Raw genomic sequence first — 17,269 nt, 5'->3', positions numbered from 1 at the left:
CAGTGCTGTTGCTCGTTGTCATACATAAACCGTCTAGGTCCTTGTCTGATCAGGAAAGCCGTCATGTTAGTCAAATTGGCTGATGTAGGCGAAACCGTTGCATTGGCTGGAAGGGTGCCTCGGGAGGCATTCCGGAAGGTCCAGTTGCCCGGTGGTGCAGTTGGGATGGTGTCATCCACCCTGCAATTCAGGTGATAATCTCCCCAAAACTCCTCTCGGGGAAGCCAGGCTCGACAGCCTGAGGACCTGTGTGGGGCTGGGTATACTACTTCGGTATCCCAGTACCCTTGATTCGGCAACAGTAGCAGCGACCTACAGGCCATGTTGCAATGCCATTCTGGCATACCTCGGTCCGGGTGAATCCAGTTGCATCTGACGGTTCGTCGTTCTTTGTTTTGCAGAACCCGTATCCAGCAGAGCACTCCGGTGTCGAGGAAGTCATAGTTGTAGATCTCCCAGGTGCGATTCAGAAGTTCGTCCAGAGTGGAGTCGTTCAATCCGAAAGCTCGGCGTTCCACGTACTTTTTACCGTTGTTTTTGGCGAACAGTCCGGTTCGATTCTGGACAGAAGTTTCGTTGTCCCATGGTACAAAAATAGCCGTGGTGTTTGTGTTCCAACAATTGAAGTTAGCGTACTTGGAATGTCCGTAGGTGACTCTTGTATGCGTAAGATACCATGGTCCAACTCCGATGAAGTAGAAGATAGTAGCAAGAACAGCAGCAGCAAACAGCAGGGCAAGAAGCGTTAGCAGCCCTTTCAGGCATAGGGATTTTCCGGTTATCGTAGTCGTTTTCCGTAGCAAAGGTTCGTTAGAGGTTTCCGAGTCGTCGTCAGTGTCAGTAGAGCTGTCTGATTCCGATGTAACATCCAGCAGCTCCGGGTCTGTAGGCCGGCGTCTCATGCTGATAGCATCCATCCTGGCCAGATTAGTGCTTCTCTGGGGTCTGATGTATCAGGCTTTGCACAGATTTTCCTCAAAGCCTTGAGGTGGCCCTGGTTGGCAGGGTTCTTTCCAACCCGTCTGGTGGCCCTTCTCTGCTGCAGGGCTGTTAATATGGGAGAGGGGTAGGGTAAATCAGGCTCCAACCCCCTCCACACCCACTTCCAGTGGAACACCCTCCAGTAGTCCGGCCGAGGAAACGCGCCTTGGGCGGTGCCAGTTTTCAGCGCCTGGTCATACCAGGATTCGTGTTTGTACCCTATTGGGGCCGGTACTGAGATGTAGGTGTACAATGATTGTCCATGCAGAGTTAGTCTGGTGCGGTACCCCCAGGATGACGGAGTATAAATCCTCTGGTGTGGTGGATTGGGGTAGACCCTGTCAATTTCCAATTTCAATGGAAGCTTGGTGTTATTAAATATATAACATTCTGGATTCATTTCCCTCTTTATTATGGTTTTCGCCATGCTTGGTGATGTGGTCCAAATGATCATGTCATTAACTGTAATTTCACAATACAGTCCTTGCAGTGGTTCAAGATAATGGGGACCCCACCTAACCCGCAGCTCGATCCCCCGTACCCTGAAATACACTGTATTAAAAGTCCATGGTAGAGATCTTGGACACATAGGGGAGATTGATGCAAAATTAACCGTGTTTTCAGATCCTCTTCCTTGCCAAGCAGGCGGTGCGGTCGGGATAAATATATGTGGCTTCGTGGGAGGGGGCGTCGTGTATTCTTCACTTTCCCCCACCTGTTTTGTGTTTTGGAAATTGGTGGGTCGGAGATATATGAGATATTTGAGAAAATAGGCCTCGGTAAGCGGATTGGAAACAGTGAAATCTTCTCTTGGCATATCGAGTAGAATGGAGGTGGTAGGGAGTCTTAGAAACGGGCCTCTGTCTGATAGTCCCGATGAGACTCCAACCCCCACTTTGAACAATCTAGTCACAAAACACTGTCTTCCCTTTCGCTTTTTGGTTTTTTGCTGACCTTTAGACTTGACGACTCGTTTTTCTCCTTCCGGTGCGTCCATCAGTTTTGGTTTGTCTTTCTCCATGGAAATGCTGAGGCGAGCTTCTGCCAGGCGTGAGTTTTGGGTTTCTTCTTGGGAGGCTCCGACTCCGTACTGGACACGGTGGCGTAAGTCTGCTCGTCTGGTACCACTTTGATGGCGGCTCCGACTGAATAGATCCCTTTATAGGGGACGGTGATCATGCGCACTGACAGCTGGACTTGACAGGAGGTGCTAGGATCAGAGGGCGTACTCGCCCTGTGAGCCACGCCTCCTGGGTGTTGCAAAACTCCATCCCGAAACTGGGATTCCGCTGTCACCCAGTACAGGCAAGACTTCTCCTTTGGTCTCACCGCATTGCTGCCCCATCCGTCCACCTCAGTGGTGTAGTAATACATATCTGAGCTGCGCACCCCATCTTCCCTTGGTACATCCGGCAGATCTACTATTGGTATTGTGCAGTCATTGATGACCTCCAAAATCAGATGTGCCCAGGTGGTCAGTTCCCAGGGGCCTGTCCACCCACCATTAACGGCTTGCTCTCGGGCGTCATCTGGGAGTGCACTTAGCTCCTCAGCTGATGGTTGGTATGCATGAGGCCGATGTACTCGGAAGACCACAGGAGAGTGGTTGGCATTCAGTGGTGGAAAGGACAGGGAAGCTCTAGCAGCGTCATACGGCCAGGCGGCTTGAACAGAATCCCACAGGACATCATGAGGTCCTTCTTCCCTCCTCCACACCCATGGGTCCAGTTCTTCTGGAGTGTTCGGAGGAGCGGAAGGTCCTGGTAATATTATCGGTATGGGGCTCCCATAGTTCGATTGCACTCGCCCGTAGGTTCTGTAATACCGCAGCGAGCTGTAGAACCTTGCCACTTGCCACCCTTCAGCTTCGCCTGTCAGTGTTACCTCTCCGCTCCTTAGCTGTTCCTCGCACACAGGACAGTGGTGTAGCTCATTTCCATCCCACGTGCAATAACAAGTTCTTGGTTCTTCCTTGAGCCACCCCCATTGGGTTTCCAACTTAAGCCGGGGCAGGTAACCCACTCGGCAGTTCCCACAGATTGTATTGTTCAACACCGTGACCGGGGAGACGCGAAGGTGTTGTAGCATCTCTGCGGTAGCTCCCTGGTGCCTTGGCTTCTCACGGCCTGGTCCTTCCCAGATAATGGGGAGATGGTGGTCCGTTAAACAAACCGGACAGCCGCTTTTAGCTTTCCCCCAAACCAGCATCTCTCTCTCCTCCGACAGGACTCCATTTTTAGCCCAATCCAATTTCTTCAGGGCTCGTCCTGCCCAAATCCCTGAAGGTGTTCTTCTAACTACAACCACCCCTTTCACGGTGGCCAGTCCGAGATAGGGTGGAATGGTACATGATTCACTGGCCATTTCACCGGCTTCTGTTTCACTTTAGTCAGGAACCGGCTTGAGCTGCTCAACCCCTTGGATCCCTTTTCTTTCCAGCAATACTGTGTTCCTATCCAGTACTTTCTTGACGATGTCAGTTGTGTCAAACTTGGGTTTTACTGCTGCATGTACAGGTTGCTCTCTTGCTTTGACCCACACGCGCTGTCCCTCTCGGAATGGCACTCTGGGCGTCAGCTTCTCCTTTTTGTCGCTGGAGCCCCGCCCCACTTCCTTCGTGGTGAACGGCCGTTGGTTGAGTTCCATCGCAGGGGCGGGTCTTTCGGCTCTGCTTCTGTCGTTCAGGGCCTGCCCTATTTCCACCGCTTGGGTGCTCCAGCTGTTGGTGTTAGCATTTTTAGCTATCCAGCTTTTCACTAACCCAATGGCTCGTTCCACCACTCCGTTAGCTTGTGGGGTGTAGGGTGGCGAGTAAACTCGCATTACTCCATACTTCTGACACCACTGGTCAACCTGTGAATTACGGAAATGAGTCCCATTGTCCGTGCGCAGTTCTTTCGGGATTCCCAGGGCACTGCATACTTGTTCCAGCATGCCGACAACGCTATTGCCGTTTGCTTTTCTGGCTGCTTTTGTAGTTACAAACCCCGACATAGAATCCACCAGCACTAAGAGGTACTTTTCACCTCTCCTTCCTGTTATCCCCATGGGACCTGCAACATCCATGCAGACTGAGCCCCAGGGGACCGTGCTTTTGATGGACAACCCATCCATCCGCTGCCCTCGGCGACCTGCGTTGTATTGACCACACACTTCACAGTCCCTTAGCACGCGTTGGACTTGTTTCACTGGGATCCAAAGGTCTTGCTCCTCCAGTTCCTTACGTGTAGGTCGCACGCCTGCATGTCCAAGGGCCTCATGCACGCTCCGCACGACCTCGACCACGTACTCTTCTGGGACCTCCCGTCCTCTGGGAGTACTGTCCCACTTCTCGGTACCGACAAAGACGATCTTTCTTTGTTGGACATAACAGTCCACTTCATCATTCCCACGCCAATGAGCTCCCTCATGCGTGTGTGCTCTTTGATGCTCAACATCTATTTCCAACTGCAGTTTTAGCTCAGCAATCTTTCTCCACAAGTCTTTGTGTGCCACTGGCTTGCCCTTTGCTGTCTCGAAACCATTTTCTTCCCAAATGGCCAAGTCCTCTCTAAGGGCCTGAGCACAGTAGTAACTGTCGGTTACTAACCTGGCACTTTTGATTTTCCTTTTCACCAGCTCCAGCAATCCTTCCAGTACTGCCGTCACTTCTCCGGCTTGAGCACTACCGGGGGCTTTCCCTTTCTGACGGCATTTCTCTTTGCCATCTTGCTTCAGAATAAATCCCCAGTATGCCGACTGGTCGGACCCCTTTCTGGATCCATCGGTGTAGATTGTCCATTCCGGTTGTCCTGGCTTCTCAGGTGTTTCTTGTGGTTTTTTCTTACTGGTGGGTTGCGCTGGCCCAATTTCAAGCTCCGGGTCCAGCAAGATGTCCTCCCATCTTCCCCACCGAGTGTTAGTTGCTTTAGTACTTTCCACAGTCCCTTTTCTTAGGTATTTGTGAACTTGGCTTTGTGTGATGACTTTAACTGGTTGTCCTTGTGCTAAATCCTTCAGCACGCCCCAATATCGAGCTAACACCGCTAGCTCTTTCTCTTCCTGCGGGTATTTCTTTTCAACAGAAGTCAGGGTGTAACTCCACAGGGTAACCAAGCCTCCATTTTCGTTACTCACTTTGATCATGGCATCGTCATTCTCGCAGCTGATCTCTGCCACGAGTCTTTCTGATAAACTTCTTGGCTCCAATCTCACAGCTGCTTGAATGGCCCTTCTCAGTTCCTCTAGGTTCTGTTGATTGGCTGCTGTCCAAACCCAGGGTCTTCTTCCGTCTTTCTCATCGTCCTCACTTTTCCTCAGGCAGTGGTACAAGGGTTTAGCATATTTCTGATAGTTGGGCACATGGTCTCTGACATAGTTGCACAGTCCCAATATTTTCTGCAAGTCATTTTCTGACTGTGGTGGTTGAATGTTCGTCAGCTTTTCTCTGTACCCATCAGAGAGTCCCAAGTCCGACGTGACTTGGAAACCCAGATAGTTCACCTGGAACTGTCCAAATTGACATTTCTTGAGATTTAGCTTCAAACCTGCCTTGGTGAGGTTTTCTACTACTTTTTGTAGCCTCTCTAGGTGTTCTTCTTCTGTGTCATCAGCAATAAAAACGTCATCAATGTACACAGTAGCACCTACGTCCCCCAGTACCTCCATCACTGCTGACTGGAACACATTTGGGGAGTTCTTGTAGCCCTGAGGTAACCTTTGCCACACATAGCTTTTGCCTTTGTGGGTGAATGCAGTTTTACCTTGCGATTGTCTGGCGAGGCGTAGGGAGAAAAATCCATTAGCTAGGTCGATGCAAGACTTGAACTTCTTGACTCGAAGAGTTTTCAGCGCTCCTTGTGGATTGATTAGACTGGCTCGGTTTGCTATTGTTCTCCGATTCAGGGCCTTGAAGTTGATAACTGGCCTCCAACCCCCTCCAGCCGACTCAGGTTTCTTTACCGCCTGGATGGGGCTGTTGGTGATCGGGTTGAGTTCCTCTCTGATGATCTCTAGGGCACCCAGTTCCTTCACGATCTTGTCCATTTCTTCGACTGCTCCTGGGTTCAACGGGTACTGCCGAACAGGTGGATGAACCCCACCTTCGATATGATGAACGAACTTGGGGCCCAAATCTCCACAATCGTTCTTAAACCGTGCCACCTGCGCCGTAACGATGATCTCACGCAGCTTCTCTTTCCCAGCCGGGGAGAAGTCACTCTCTTCAAGTTTCTGTTCTGTCACCGTTGGTATGTCGACCGGTTTGTACCAGTCTCGCTTTTCTGATCCTGCTTGGGTCGGGCCGACTTTCACCAATCTTGCTCTCAGGCTTGTCAGCCTTCGCTCTAGTCGGCGATGTGTGCCTTTCTTTTTGCTGAGTTCGTCTAAGTCTTTTACTGTGAGGAGATTGTAGGGACCTTTCACCCACACTACTCCTTTCCAGGTCCCATATGGCATTTCTTCTACTTTTCCATTAGCAAACTGAACCTTCAGGTGTCCTGCTGTTTTTAGGTCTTTGCGGGTCATAGACACCTCCGCTCCTGTGTCCACCAGGTAGGGTATTCCCTCCACTTTAGCGTAGATTTCGTCCCCCTCCCAGTAGGCATTTTCTAGAATGACCCGCGACCTGGACGCCATTACTTTGGTGACCCTCCGGCCCCGGCTTTACGGGACTCACGGAGGGCCGTCCTCTCTTCTGGGCTCAATTTCCTATACTCCTCATCTGTCAAGAACTGACCTTTTCCTGGCTGGTTTGATGAAGCCGGCGGGTTGGTCGGTTTCCCTTGTGGTCCTGGTGGTTTCTGCTGGAACGGCCGGTTCCGGAAGTTGGATGGCGGTGCTCCTTGTTGAAACGATCTGCTCTGGAAGTTGGATGGCGGTGCTCCTTGTTGAAACGGTCTGCTCTGGAAGTTGGATGGCGGTGCTCCTTGCTGGAACGGTCTACCCTGGAAGTTAGATGGTTGTCTGATGTTAACCCTTCCCGGTGGCTTTGCCGGTTGGCTAGCCTCCTTCTTCCTTTTGTCCTCGTAGTACTGCTGTTCCAGGTCGAATCCTTGCACTGCTACATCCATCTGAGCGATTGTTGTGCTTCTCACTGGCAACTTGACGAAAACGATCTCTCCCCTGCGTCCCTTTGTCACTTCACGCAGCACTTTCACATATCTCGCAGGAGAAACGGTCTGCTTAAGTGTGTGCCAAAGCGGTTCCAACCGGCTTCCCCTGTCCAGCCGTCCTCTGGCTCTCTTCACCTGGGACTCTTCATCATCCATGTCCTCCAACACCAGCCTTTCATAGTTGCTCTGCGCTGAATCTGTTCCAACCATCGGGTCCGAGGTCACGCTGGTCAGCCACAACTTTTTGGCTCCCTCGTGGTTGGTGGTAGACAGCACAGTTGGCCAAACATCTTTCAGATATTCCTCATTGTTTTCGTCTGCGTTTTTACTCCTGATCACCAGCCTTAGATTCTTCAGCTCGGCGTAAGCGTCCTGTCCCGTATTAGTGGCAGGTAGCTGAGCTGACACCTCTGGTTGTCTCGCCGGGATCCGCGGTCCTGGCTCCGAAGACGTCGCCTGAGGTTCCTCTTCATCCGCCGACACTTCGTCCAGCTGCTGTTGAGTTTCCCTGGAGTACTTGTAGGCGGCTTTCTTCAGTCGTCGCAGCATCACATCGTACATAATTCCAATGTATGCGTTCCTGAAGTTGGTAGTCAGGGAATAGTGTGCTGTCAGGGTGGAGCAGGATGGTGTCATCAGGATGTTAGCCCATTCTCCGATTGTTGCTTCCACCTCGAGCTGCACCCGGTCTCCCAACCTGCTGGCCCATCCTGCCGGGATCTGGTACTCGGTTTGGCCGGCCTCTGGTACATACGTACGCCGTCCGTCCTTAGCCTGCACTGGACCCCAGGTCACGTCTCTCGCCAGTCTTTCAGAAGATTTCTCGATGTCAAAGGTCTCCATTTCTTTCTTCTTACCCCGGTGCTGTCCTGTTCGGAGTGTCTTGTGCTCTGTCGGTGGTTGCTTCGGGTCGGAGAAGACGCTGCCGTGATCACTTTCCTCTTCTTCTTCTCCAGGTTGTTCGATCTCCGGCTGCTCTTCTCCGTCTTCCGAGTCGCTGATATCCTCATACTGTTGTTGTCGAAGAGGTTCTCTCCCGGGGGAGTTCAGCGGTTGAATCTTGGCTGGTTTCATCAGTCCTTGTTCTTTCGGGACCGTCGGCTGCTCATTCTTGACTCTTCCCACATTGGGTTTTTTCAGTTCACTGCGGCTCTCTTCAAACGAGAACTCCTTAACGTACCTTGCTGCGGAGAACCCTGGTTCAACAGGTGCCTCCTTTATCTTTATTCTGGGTGGCTGCACGGCCTTGGCTTTACCTTTCTGGGTGGTGTTTGAAACCTCTCTCTGGGGAATTTTTAAGGGATATTTCTTGACTTCTTGTGATGGATGGCTAATGCGGCATTGCTCCTCCATCTCAGCCGCCAATTGCACCCCTCGCTCAGTGCGGAGTCGATGCAGACGGGGGTCCACCACCACCACCACCTCTTTGAACACGAAGAAATGACTGTTGGTCCTGGTTATATTCACCACTCCGCTCTCTGCAATCGACCTGGCGGTGTCCCTTGGTAAGTCCGGTGATCTCAGTCCCTGCACGCTCACCATTACTCTTCTCATGCTTTCGTTGCTGGCCATCACTAGGCCCCGCTCGAGTCCGTGCCACATCTTCTTCCGATATTCTTCTAGACTCTCTCCTTTTTGGTATACGCCAATCGGGACTAGGATTACAGCGCCATAAGGGAGACCGTAGCCTTTCATTATTATTACGTCTCCTCGAGTTGCTGGACTACAAGAGGCTTCCAGCAATCTTAAATCCGCTTTGTAACATTTTCCTGCCTGGTCCTTAAGGTTGCGACGGAAGTTTTTGTTGTGGATCTTGTATCTGTCATCGGTGAACACAACTAGTCCATCACCCTCAAGATCCCATATTCCTCCAATAAACTGATAAATCATGTGTCCGGATTGCAGCCTTATGCTGACGGCCCCTGGTGGTATTTCGGCCAATTCTCGGGCCATCCTCCAGGTGTCCGATTTCTGAGTCTTCTTCTTGGGGCGGCCGGGGCCCCACTGCTCCTCGTCCGATTCTTCGTCCTCGTCGGAACTGCTGGCCGCCGAAGTTTTCGTAGGTGGCTGTGGAGGCCTCCTCTCCGTGCTGTGGACTCGGGGATGAAACCCGAGCTCCGGGTCCCGTTGAGGGGACCATTCCTTGGCTGCATCCTCCCACTGCTCCTCTGTGAGTCCGCCGACGAGCGCTCCCTCGGGGTCGTCCTCATTGGCCGGTGCAGGTGGGATGTCCTCGTTCCGCGATGGACCAGGTGGAGCTGAGGGACCCTCATCGTTGTCGTCGCTGCCGCTGTCGCTGCTGTCACCGCCGTCGTTGTCGTCGCTGCCGCCCGTCAGGTCTATCAGAACCCTCGAAGGTTGCTCCCGCTGGTGAGTCGGTGTCGTGGCTCTGCTGGGCAGTCGGGACGGAGCCTCGGCCACCTCCGACCCTGCCTCTTCGAGGGCTCGCTCTTTTTCCTTAATCTCCTTGTATAACTTAAGTCTCTGCAGGGCTTCGTTATATTCTTGAAACTTGCGCACTCCCTTGGCAAGATGGTCTACTAGAATCCCGTCAATGCCCGCTGCCAATGTAGCGGTTTTTACTACGCTGTCATACTTTTCGGAGGGACTGTAGACAGTCCGCAGCTCACCAGCTTCCCACTCTTCAAGGAGCTTAGCGAACCATTCCAGCCATTCTTTAACCTCCGTCTTCTTAGCAACCTTCACCGGGCATTTGACGACCCCCAGACGGTGACCGTGTTGAAGCTGGGTGCAAAAGTATATCCGAGTTTGCACTAAGTGCTTCATCATTCTCTGGGCCACCTCCTTGTCGAGGGTGTAGTGGGATTCATAGAAAGCTTTCTTGTTTATCTCAGTCCAGGAATCCAATCCATCACCGAGCAATATCAGCTTCGCAGGAATTTGTGATATCGTGGATTGGGAAAGACTAGGTCGATGACTCCCCTCGTCTCGGCTGATGTTGCCTGACTCTTTCCCCATTGCCGGCTTTTGCAGGGGATTCAGTTCCCCTCCTTCTTCTTCCTCACTCATAGTTGTCTTTGTCTTCGAGTCGCCTATCCCCCAAAGCCTCTCTTTGCGCTTTCGAGTAGGGATGGGTCCAGGCTGTGTTGGCTACTGGCTTCACTGTCTGGATCTGGTCATTCTATCCTCAGTAGAAGCTTTCCCTCACCTGCATGCTATACAGTTACTGCGAGGGTTGTGACTGATGGCCTTATCAGTCACCACTAACTCTCTTCCCTAAGAGTCAGCAACCCAAGTGAGCTATTCAGAGTCTCACATCTGTTTTTACTGACTTGGTGTCTTTGGGGCCCGCCTACTCAGTTGTGCGCCGCCCCACGTTGGGCGCCATGAAGGTTATCCTGCAATAGTCAGCCCCGCCCACTCCTCACTACTCCCCAGGGCTGCCTACTGACCAGTTCTCCGTCTAACAGGTCCGGAAAATCTCTGAGTCCTGGGTATTACCCTAAGAGTACTCTATAAGAGATAATCTATTTAAACTGGTAGCGAAAGTGACTCGTCTAGCTCTAACTACCTCCAATCCAGAAGTTATGACCCTTTACAGTTAAGAAACAATCAGCTGAGTAGCCCTCGCAGCTGCATAATTCCAATAACCACTTCTGTTAACGGTAGCCCACTTTCTAAATCATAACTTGCACTTGGAACCGGCTAGATTATGTTTAGTGACTTAGAGGTAAGTCCCAGGGTCATTATTTACTCTCACCAAAGGAAATTATGAAGCCTCCTATTTACTGGAATCATGTACATTAGTTTTACCTTGATTAAAAGAACTGGACAAAGATTAAATGACTCTATTAATTCCAATGTCCACCAACCTCATCAGAATTTTGTGGTATAAATTTATTAAGCAAGCTTAAGCAGGGATATGCGACATACAAATCAATTATCAATCGTATATAGATCAAAAACAGTGTAATAAAATTTACATGTACAATCCCACTACTCTGTCTCCTTTCCCTAAGAATTAAGTCGCAAGTTCTGAAATGGAATTTCAATGAGCAGATTCAACTCATACCCAGACGATGATGGATCTTTTGGCAACAGGAATTTCTTGCATCCTTGGTTGAGGTCTTTGTCTCGTGTGGAAAAATCCTCCTTAGAAAGGAAACAAAGCAGAACGGGTCTGAATCCTTTTTGCAAGACCCAGTTCTTCCTCCTTGTGGGACCTTTGTCCTTCCTCCAAGTCCTGCTGCAGAGTTTGAAAGTGCTGAGTTGAGACGAGACCGTCTGTCAAATAAAGAACTAGAGATGGGGCAACGGGACCCAGTCCTTTCTTCGCGGTGTGAAGTCTGAGCTTCCCCGTAGTTCTGAAGTGCGGTCCGTGTTTCAATCTGCTCCTGCATGCTATTGCAGGTGTTGTCTCTTCTTCTCCGCCGCCGGACTGGGAACGGTTGGTTCCTCTTTTCAGCCCCTTTTTATGCCTCTCCTCACCATGTGTGTGTATGGGAAGGTTTGGCCTACGTGACTTCCTTCACGGCCGCTGTGTCTCATGAAAAAGTCCCCACATTTCCCAACCTGCTTGCCGACCACAGTGGAATTTCCCGTACTTCCCCTTTCTTCCTGTGCTTCTTGGCCATCTGTTCAGAACTGCTTGCGACATTTCCTGTTCTCAGAGCTGTACTGCACATTCGTCTCTTCTATATTCTATAACTCACTTCATCTATTAAAACTCAGTATCCACATTCAACTTGTTGTTAAATTGATTTCAGATGATTATAACTTCATATTCATTGACAATAAATCACATCTTTTCCTTGTTGTTAATCATTAACATAATCATTACATATTTAAATCATTACAGATCATTAATCAGAGATGCTTTGCAGAAAGTTATTGAGTGATTACTTATATTCATGTTATTCAGAGATGCTTTGCAGAAAGTTATTGAGTGATTACTTATATTCATGTTATTCAGACTTACTCAACTTAATTAACTTTTAATCAAACTACAGGATCACTTTATTTCTTCCAAGCCATTATGCATCTTTTTCTGCGTGTGCCTGGAAAGATCTCATACCCTTATGCCAGTTTTCTTGACAGTATTCAAATGTAAATCTTTCCTCTTACTTTGAAATTTACAAAAAACATGTTATTGAACTTGGTAGATTTCACAGTATTGGCAGAATTTGAAGGTTAAAGAAAATAAAACAGAATCTTGCTGAATTCCGTTAAATTTTTCTGTTATGAGCTGAAAGTCCTGCTCCCTTATGAGCAAAACATGTCGCAAAACAAACTCTTCAGTTTAAATAACCTCTCTATTTCTTCTGACATCATTACATACAGAAACTAGCCAACTTTGAGCCCTCCTTCAGTAACGACATCCCCACTGAAGAGTGTTAACACAATCTGGTAGCAATTAGGTGGTACTTTCAGAGAACACTAAAAGATTGGATTTTTGAGTTTTGACGTGTTCATTGCCAGTCGAGAGAGGAAATGATGCAGTTTAAAGCTATTATTTGAACATCTTGGCCTCTACCTTCATTTTCATCCTTCACCTCTGACTTTTGCTAACCAAAGTACACTAGTTCACTGTAAAAGCACCGACTTTAAGATGAGCTGCTTGAATGAAGAGCTGAGCCGTCTCCTGTGCTTCCCCTGTTGTTCTGTGTAATCTACATGTCCCCCCGCCCACACCTTCCCCTTGTACAGCGGCTGTTAACTCTGCTCCTGCTTCGTTAGCTGCGATGCTACCTGTTGCTCATCCTCTCATGTCCAAATTGCTAATTTGTGCTTTGCCTCGCCTCTCTGCTGTCCTTGGTGTTCGTCTCGTCCTGTTCCGTCTCGTTGTCCTGTCCTCTCTCCCACTCACTGTGACATCAACACTGGCTTGTCCTCCCCCAATCCCTCCCCTCACCCGTCTCTCCTCCCCGTTGAAATCATGCCTGGCTATGTTGACGACGACTCCCCCGCCGTCCTGCTGTCCTCCTCCCCGCCTTGTTCGGTGGCCGCCCCCCTCCCATGCGCTGTCTGTGGTTGACTGTGCTGTGGGGGAATGGTGTAGTTCACCAAAATTTGGGCTTGTTGCTGACAGGTACCACTACTGCGAGAAGTGCTTCAACGAGATCCAGGGAGAGACCGTTTCCCTGGGCGACGACCCCACCCAGCCGCAAACGTGAGTATTTCTGTTTTTCTTGCTAACATTCCGGAGCGTCTCTGCTGCATCTTAATCAGTTCTGACCCCATAGCTGAGGTTTCAACCTGTCTCACTGCTCTCATTTCAGGTCCATAAACAAGGATCAGTTTGAAAAAAAGAAAAACGACACACTGGACCCTGAGCTGTAAGTCTGGAGCCATTAGACGCCACGGCGCTATGGCGACCTGAACCTAACATGTCTGTCTCTCTGTCCAGGCTAGTTGAATGTATGGACTGCGGACGCAGGATGCATCAGATCTGCGTTTTGCACAATGAAACAATCTGGCCAGCAGGGTAAGCAACATAGTTTTCTTATGGAATAGCTAATTAGTTTATGAATTGCTTCTTTTATTGATTTTTACCTGACCTGGGTTTTTTTTTTTGCTTGCTCTGTGCTTCGTAGTTTTGTTTGTGACGGCTGTTTAAAGAAGACTAACAAGACGAGGAAAGAAAACAAGTATTCTGCCAAACGTGAGTAATGCATGATGTTGTTGCTCCTGTTGTGATGCATTCATGGTGAACCAACTCTCTGTACAAATTTATGGTGAGGCAGAAGGGAACTCGGTTCAGTTCATTTATACGCCATCAATTCAAAAGAAATGACGTCCTGTGGGACTTTACAAAAAATAATTTCAGTTCAATCATACATACATGTATTCCAATTAGTCCTAGTTATCAAACAGCGCATTAAGCTCATTTAATTATTAATTAATTAGACTTTATTATTAAGTACAGAGTTTCTTTACATCTTACAGAAGTCTGGAATTTAAGTATCTTCAAAGTCTGAATAGCTGAAAGAATATAAATAATATTTCTATTTCCAAACTTGATTCCATAACTAATTGTCTCAAGGTCCATTCATCCATCATTTTGTCCATCTATCTGTCCATCATTCATCCCTTCATTCTTACAACATTTTGTCTTGTAGCTCATCAATTTTTTCTTCCTTTTTCCCATTGGTCCTTCTGTCTGTCCATCCATTTGTTTGTCATGAAGTCATCTTTTTCAATCCTGATGATGGTTATCAATCATATTTCCATCCATCTATCTATTCACCATCGCTTCATTCATCCTTCTTTTTGTCTGTATGCCCTTCCATTTCCTGCTCCAGATTTCCAAATTCCATGTTTAAAGCTGGATCATTCTAAAAATATCTCCATAAATTTGTAGCAAAGCTTATTTATTTATTTAAATTATGACTAAAAGGGACCAGAGCAATAAATCTGAGTGGGAAAACATGAAATTTTGACATGAAAAATGTGTTGGGACCTTGCTGTAACAACAATAATAATAGATGGACTCCAGATTGTGGTTTTTCTCTTACATTCTTAGCTTCCAGCCAACTGGTGATGCATATTGGGTAACAGTCTACACACACATGATGAATGAGAGGAGAATTGTCCTTTAGTGTCATCGTAGTTAGAAGTGATGGCGCTTCTCTTTACCGTTCTCTGCTGTTTGCCCATCAGGGTTGCCCCAGACGAAGCTGGGAACCTTCCTGGAGTCGAGAGTGAACGACTTCCTGAAGCGCCAGGCCTATCCTGAATCTGGAGAGGTCTTCATCCGGGTCGTCCATGTCTCTGACAAAGTGGTGGAAGTCAAACCAGGGATGAAGTCCAGGTAAAAAAAAACAACAAAAAGACTTGTGAACATGGGTTTGTCATCTACAAGTACTGTAGGTCGTTTTACAGTGATTGCTAAAACAAAGAAGTTAACCTTCAGATTCCTGAAGTGTTTCTAAGCTAAAAGCTTAAATGCAAATACATGGATGTTGCTCAATGTTTCTTAACCTTTGGTGCTTTTTTACCTCAGAATGCGTTGGTTTATGTGTCACAGTCATAATTTCCTGATGTTTCTGCTCTCAGGTTTGTGGACAGTGGAGAGATGTCCGAGTCGTTCCCTTACAGGACCAAAGCTCTTTTTGCCTTTGAGGACATCGACGGTGTGGACGTCTGCTTCTTTGGTATGCATGTTCAGGAGTACGGCTCCGACTGCCCTCAGCCCAACCAGAGGTACAGAAACCCACCTTGCCGCACCTTTTCCACCTCTTGTGATTTTAACCCGACTTAAAATCAGGTGAATGAGTTTGAATCGAGTCTTCATCATGGTTTCCTCCCAGGCGAGTCTACATCTCCTACCTGGACAGTGTTCACTTCTTTCGGCCTCGCTGCCTAAGAACAGCAGTTTACCATGAAATCCTCATCAGCTACTTGGAGTACGTCAAGAAGTTAGGGTGAGTGCCACAAAGTAGAACTTCTTTATGAGTTCTTGGATGTCCTTTTCTTTGAACGCAAACGTTGTTGGTACACAGAGTTTAAAGAATGCAATGTAAGTTGATCACTTTTTGTCATTTCTTTCCAACCTGAAAGATAAAAAGTTCTAAATTTCAGTTTCATTGATTGTTTAGGTTTGTGAGTTTATTGGTATAAAACACACAGATAAACACCAAGTCATTAAAAAACAAACAGCCTTGACTTTTTAAACTCTCTTTTTGCCTCTAATCACTTCACTTCAGTTCAGATTTTCTAAATCAGCATCAATAGATTTTGATTCAATCAGAATCTTTTTTTCTTTTTCTTTTTTTTCCCTTCCAATATCTAAAACGTTCTCAAATCTAAAGCTTTAAGTGTGTCACAGCGTGGAATCTTGACGTGAGTAAGGAGCCACTGGTTTTGACCCGTGTTGGGTTTCTGTTTTGCCCAGTTACACCACCGGCCACATCTGGGCTTGCCCGCCTAGCGAGGGCGACGACTACATCTTCCACTGCCATCCTCTGGATCAGAAGATCCCAAAGCCCAAGCGACTGCAGGAGTGGTACAAGAAGATGCTCGACAAAGCCGTAGCAGAGCGCATAGTACACGACTACAAGGTACACACCACTAAAACCTGTTTTAGTTTCTATTTTTCTTTTCCTCTAAGTTTTACCGGACAATGTTTAGCATGTCAGATTAAAATCAATTTTGCAGAACATTAACTTTGCTTTGTTTCTTGTGTCAAAGGATATTTTCAAGCAGGCGACGGAGGATCGTTTAACCAGTGCCAAGGAACTGCCTTATTTTGAGGGCGACTTTTGGCCCAACGTGTTGGAGGAGAGTATCAAGGAGCTGGAGCAGGAGGAGGAGGAGAGAAAGAAGGAGGAGAGCAGTACCTCTAATGAGAGCATTGATGTAAGGCTGAGTCACTTCTCTCTGCTCTTTGATTCAGATTGTGTTTCTGGGAAGAGGAGTCATGAACTGGTTCCAGAACGCGTCGATGAAACAATCACGGTTTTCTCCTTTTTCTTTCTCCTTTGTGCAGGATGCAAAAGGCGACAGCAAAAACGCAAAGAAGAAGAACAACAAAAAGACGAGCAAGAACAAAAGCAGCTTGAGTCGCTCGAATAAGAAGAAACCAGGGATGCCCAACGTTTCCAATGATCTGTCGCAGAAACTTTACGCCACGATGGAAAAACACAAAGAGGTATGGAGGCAAACGCAGCGCGGCCCATCGTACCTGCTGATCAATGTTAAATATTAGACCAGTCTAGCGTTTGTGGTCCAATTCTCAATGAGACAAATCAGAAAAAAAAATATTATTGGCGCTTTAAGTGAACTCCTTTGTTAGTCTTGCTTTTTTAAAGACTGCTAATCATCCATCCCTCATCTCTTCCTGCTGCCAGGTGTTCTTTGTGATCCGGCTGATCGCGGGTCCCATGGCGAACGCCTTGCCCCCCATCGTGGACCCGGATCCCCTGATGGCATGTGACCTGATGGACGGTCGGGATGCGTTTCTGACACTGGCCCGGGACAAACACCTTGAATTCAGCTCATTGAGGAGGGCCAAGTGGAGCTCCATGTGCATGCTGGTGGAGTTGCACAACCAAAGCCAGGACCGCTTTGTTTACACGTGCAATGAGTGCAAGCACCATGTGGAGACCCGCTTCCACTGCACCGTCTGTGAGGTGAGTGTCAGGGTGGAGGGTCGGACCTGTTGAAGTTGGAAGGTATACTGGACAAGTGTGGACATAGATTTCTGTTTCCAGACTTTATCTCTTACCCCATAGTTT

At 48.3% G+C, this 17,269-nt stretch overlaps 1 protein-coding gene across 3 annotated transcripts in view; it reads left to right on the top strand.

Moving 5' to 3' along the window:
• The window catches only part of ep300a (EP300 lysine acetyltransferase a), a 49,942-nt gene that overhangs the window by 27,910 nt on the left and 4,763 nt on the right, over positions 1-17,269 (top strand). For all 3 annotated transcript variants that reach the window (XM_032573507.1, XM_032573508.1, XM_032573506.1), the window contains exons 20-30: positions 13,123-13,203; positions 13,313-13,369; positions 13,441-13,518; positions 13,628-13,695; positions 14,694-14,844; positions 15,090-15,236; positions 15,344-15,457; positions 15,928-16,093; positions 16,224-16,391; positions 16,522-16,683; positions 16,883-17,164. In XM_032573507.1, the coding sequence (XP_032429398.1) occupies positions 13,123-13,203; positions 13,313-13,369; positions 13,441-13,518; positions 13,628-13,695; positions 14,694-14,844; positions 15,090-15,236; positions 15,344-15,457; positions 15,928-16,093; positions 16,224-16,391; positions 16,522-16,683; positions 16,883-17,164 (1,474 nt within the window). The remainder of the gene's footprint in view (positions 1-13,122; positions 13,204-13,312; positions 13,370-13,440; positions 13,519-13,627; positions 13,696-14,693; positions 14,845-15,089; positions 15,237-15,343; positions 15,458-15,927; positions 16,094-16,223; positions 16,392-16,521; positions 16,684-16,882; positions 17,165-17,269) is intronic.

Source organism: Xiphophorus hellerii, chromosome 10 (assembly GCF_003331165.1).
Source record: "Xiphophorus hellerii strain 12219 chromosome 10, Xiphophorus_hellerii-4.1, whole genome shotgun sequence".
Classification (NCBI taxonomy): Eukaryota; Metazoa; Chordata; class Actinopteri; order Cyprinodontiformes; family Poeciliidae; genus Xiphophorus; species Xiphophorus hellerii.
Note: the sequence above shows the minus strand (reverse complement) of the source record. Positions and strands in the feature narration are given on the sequence as shown.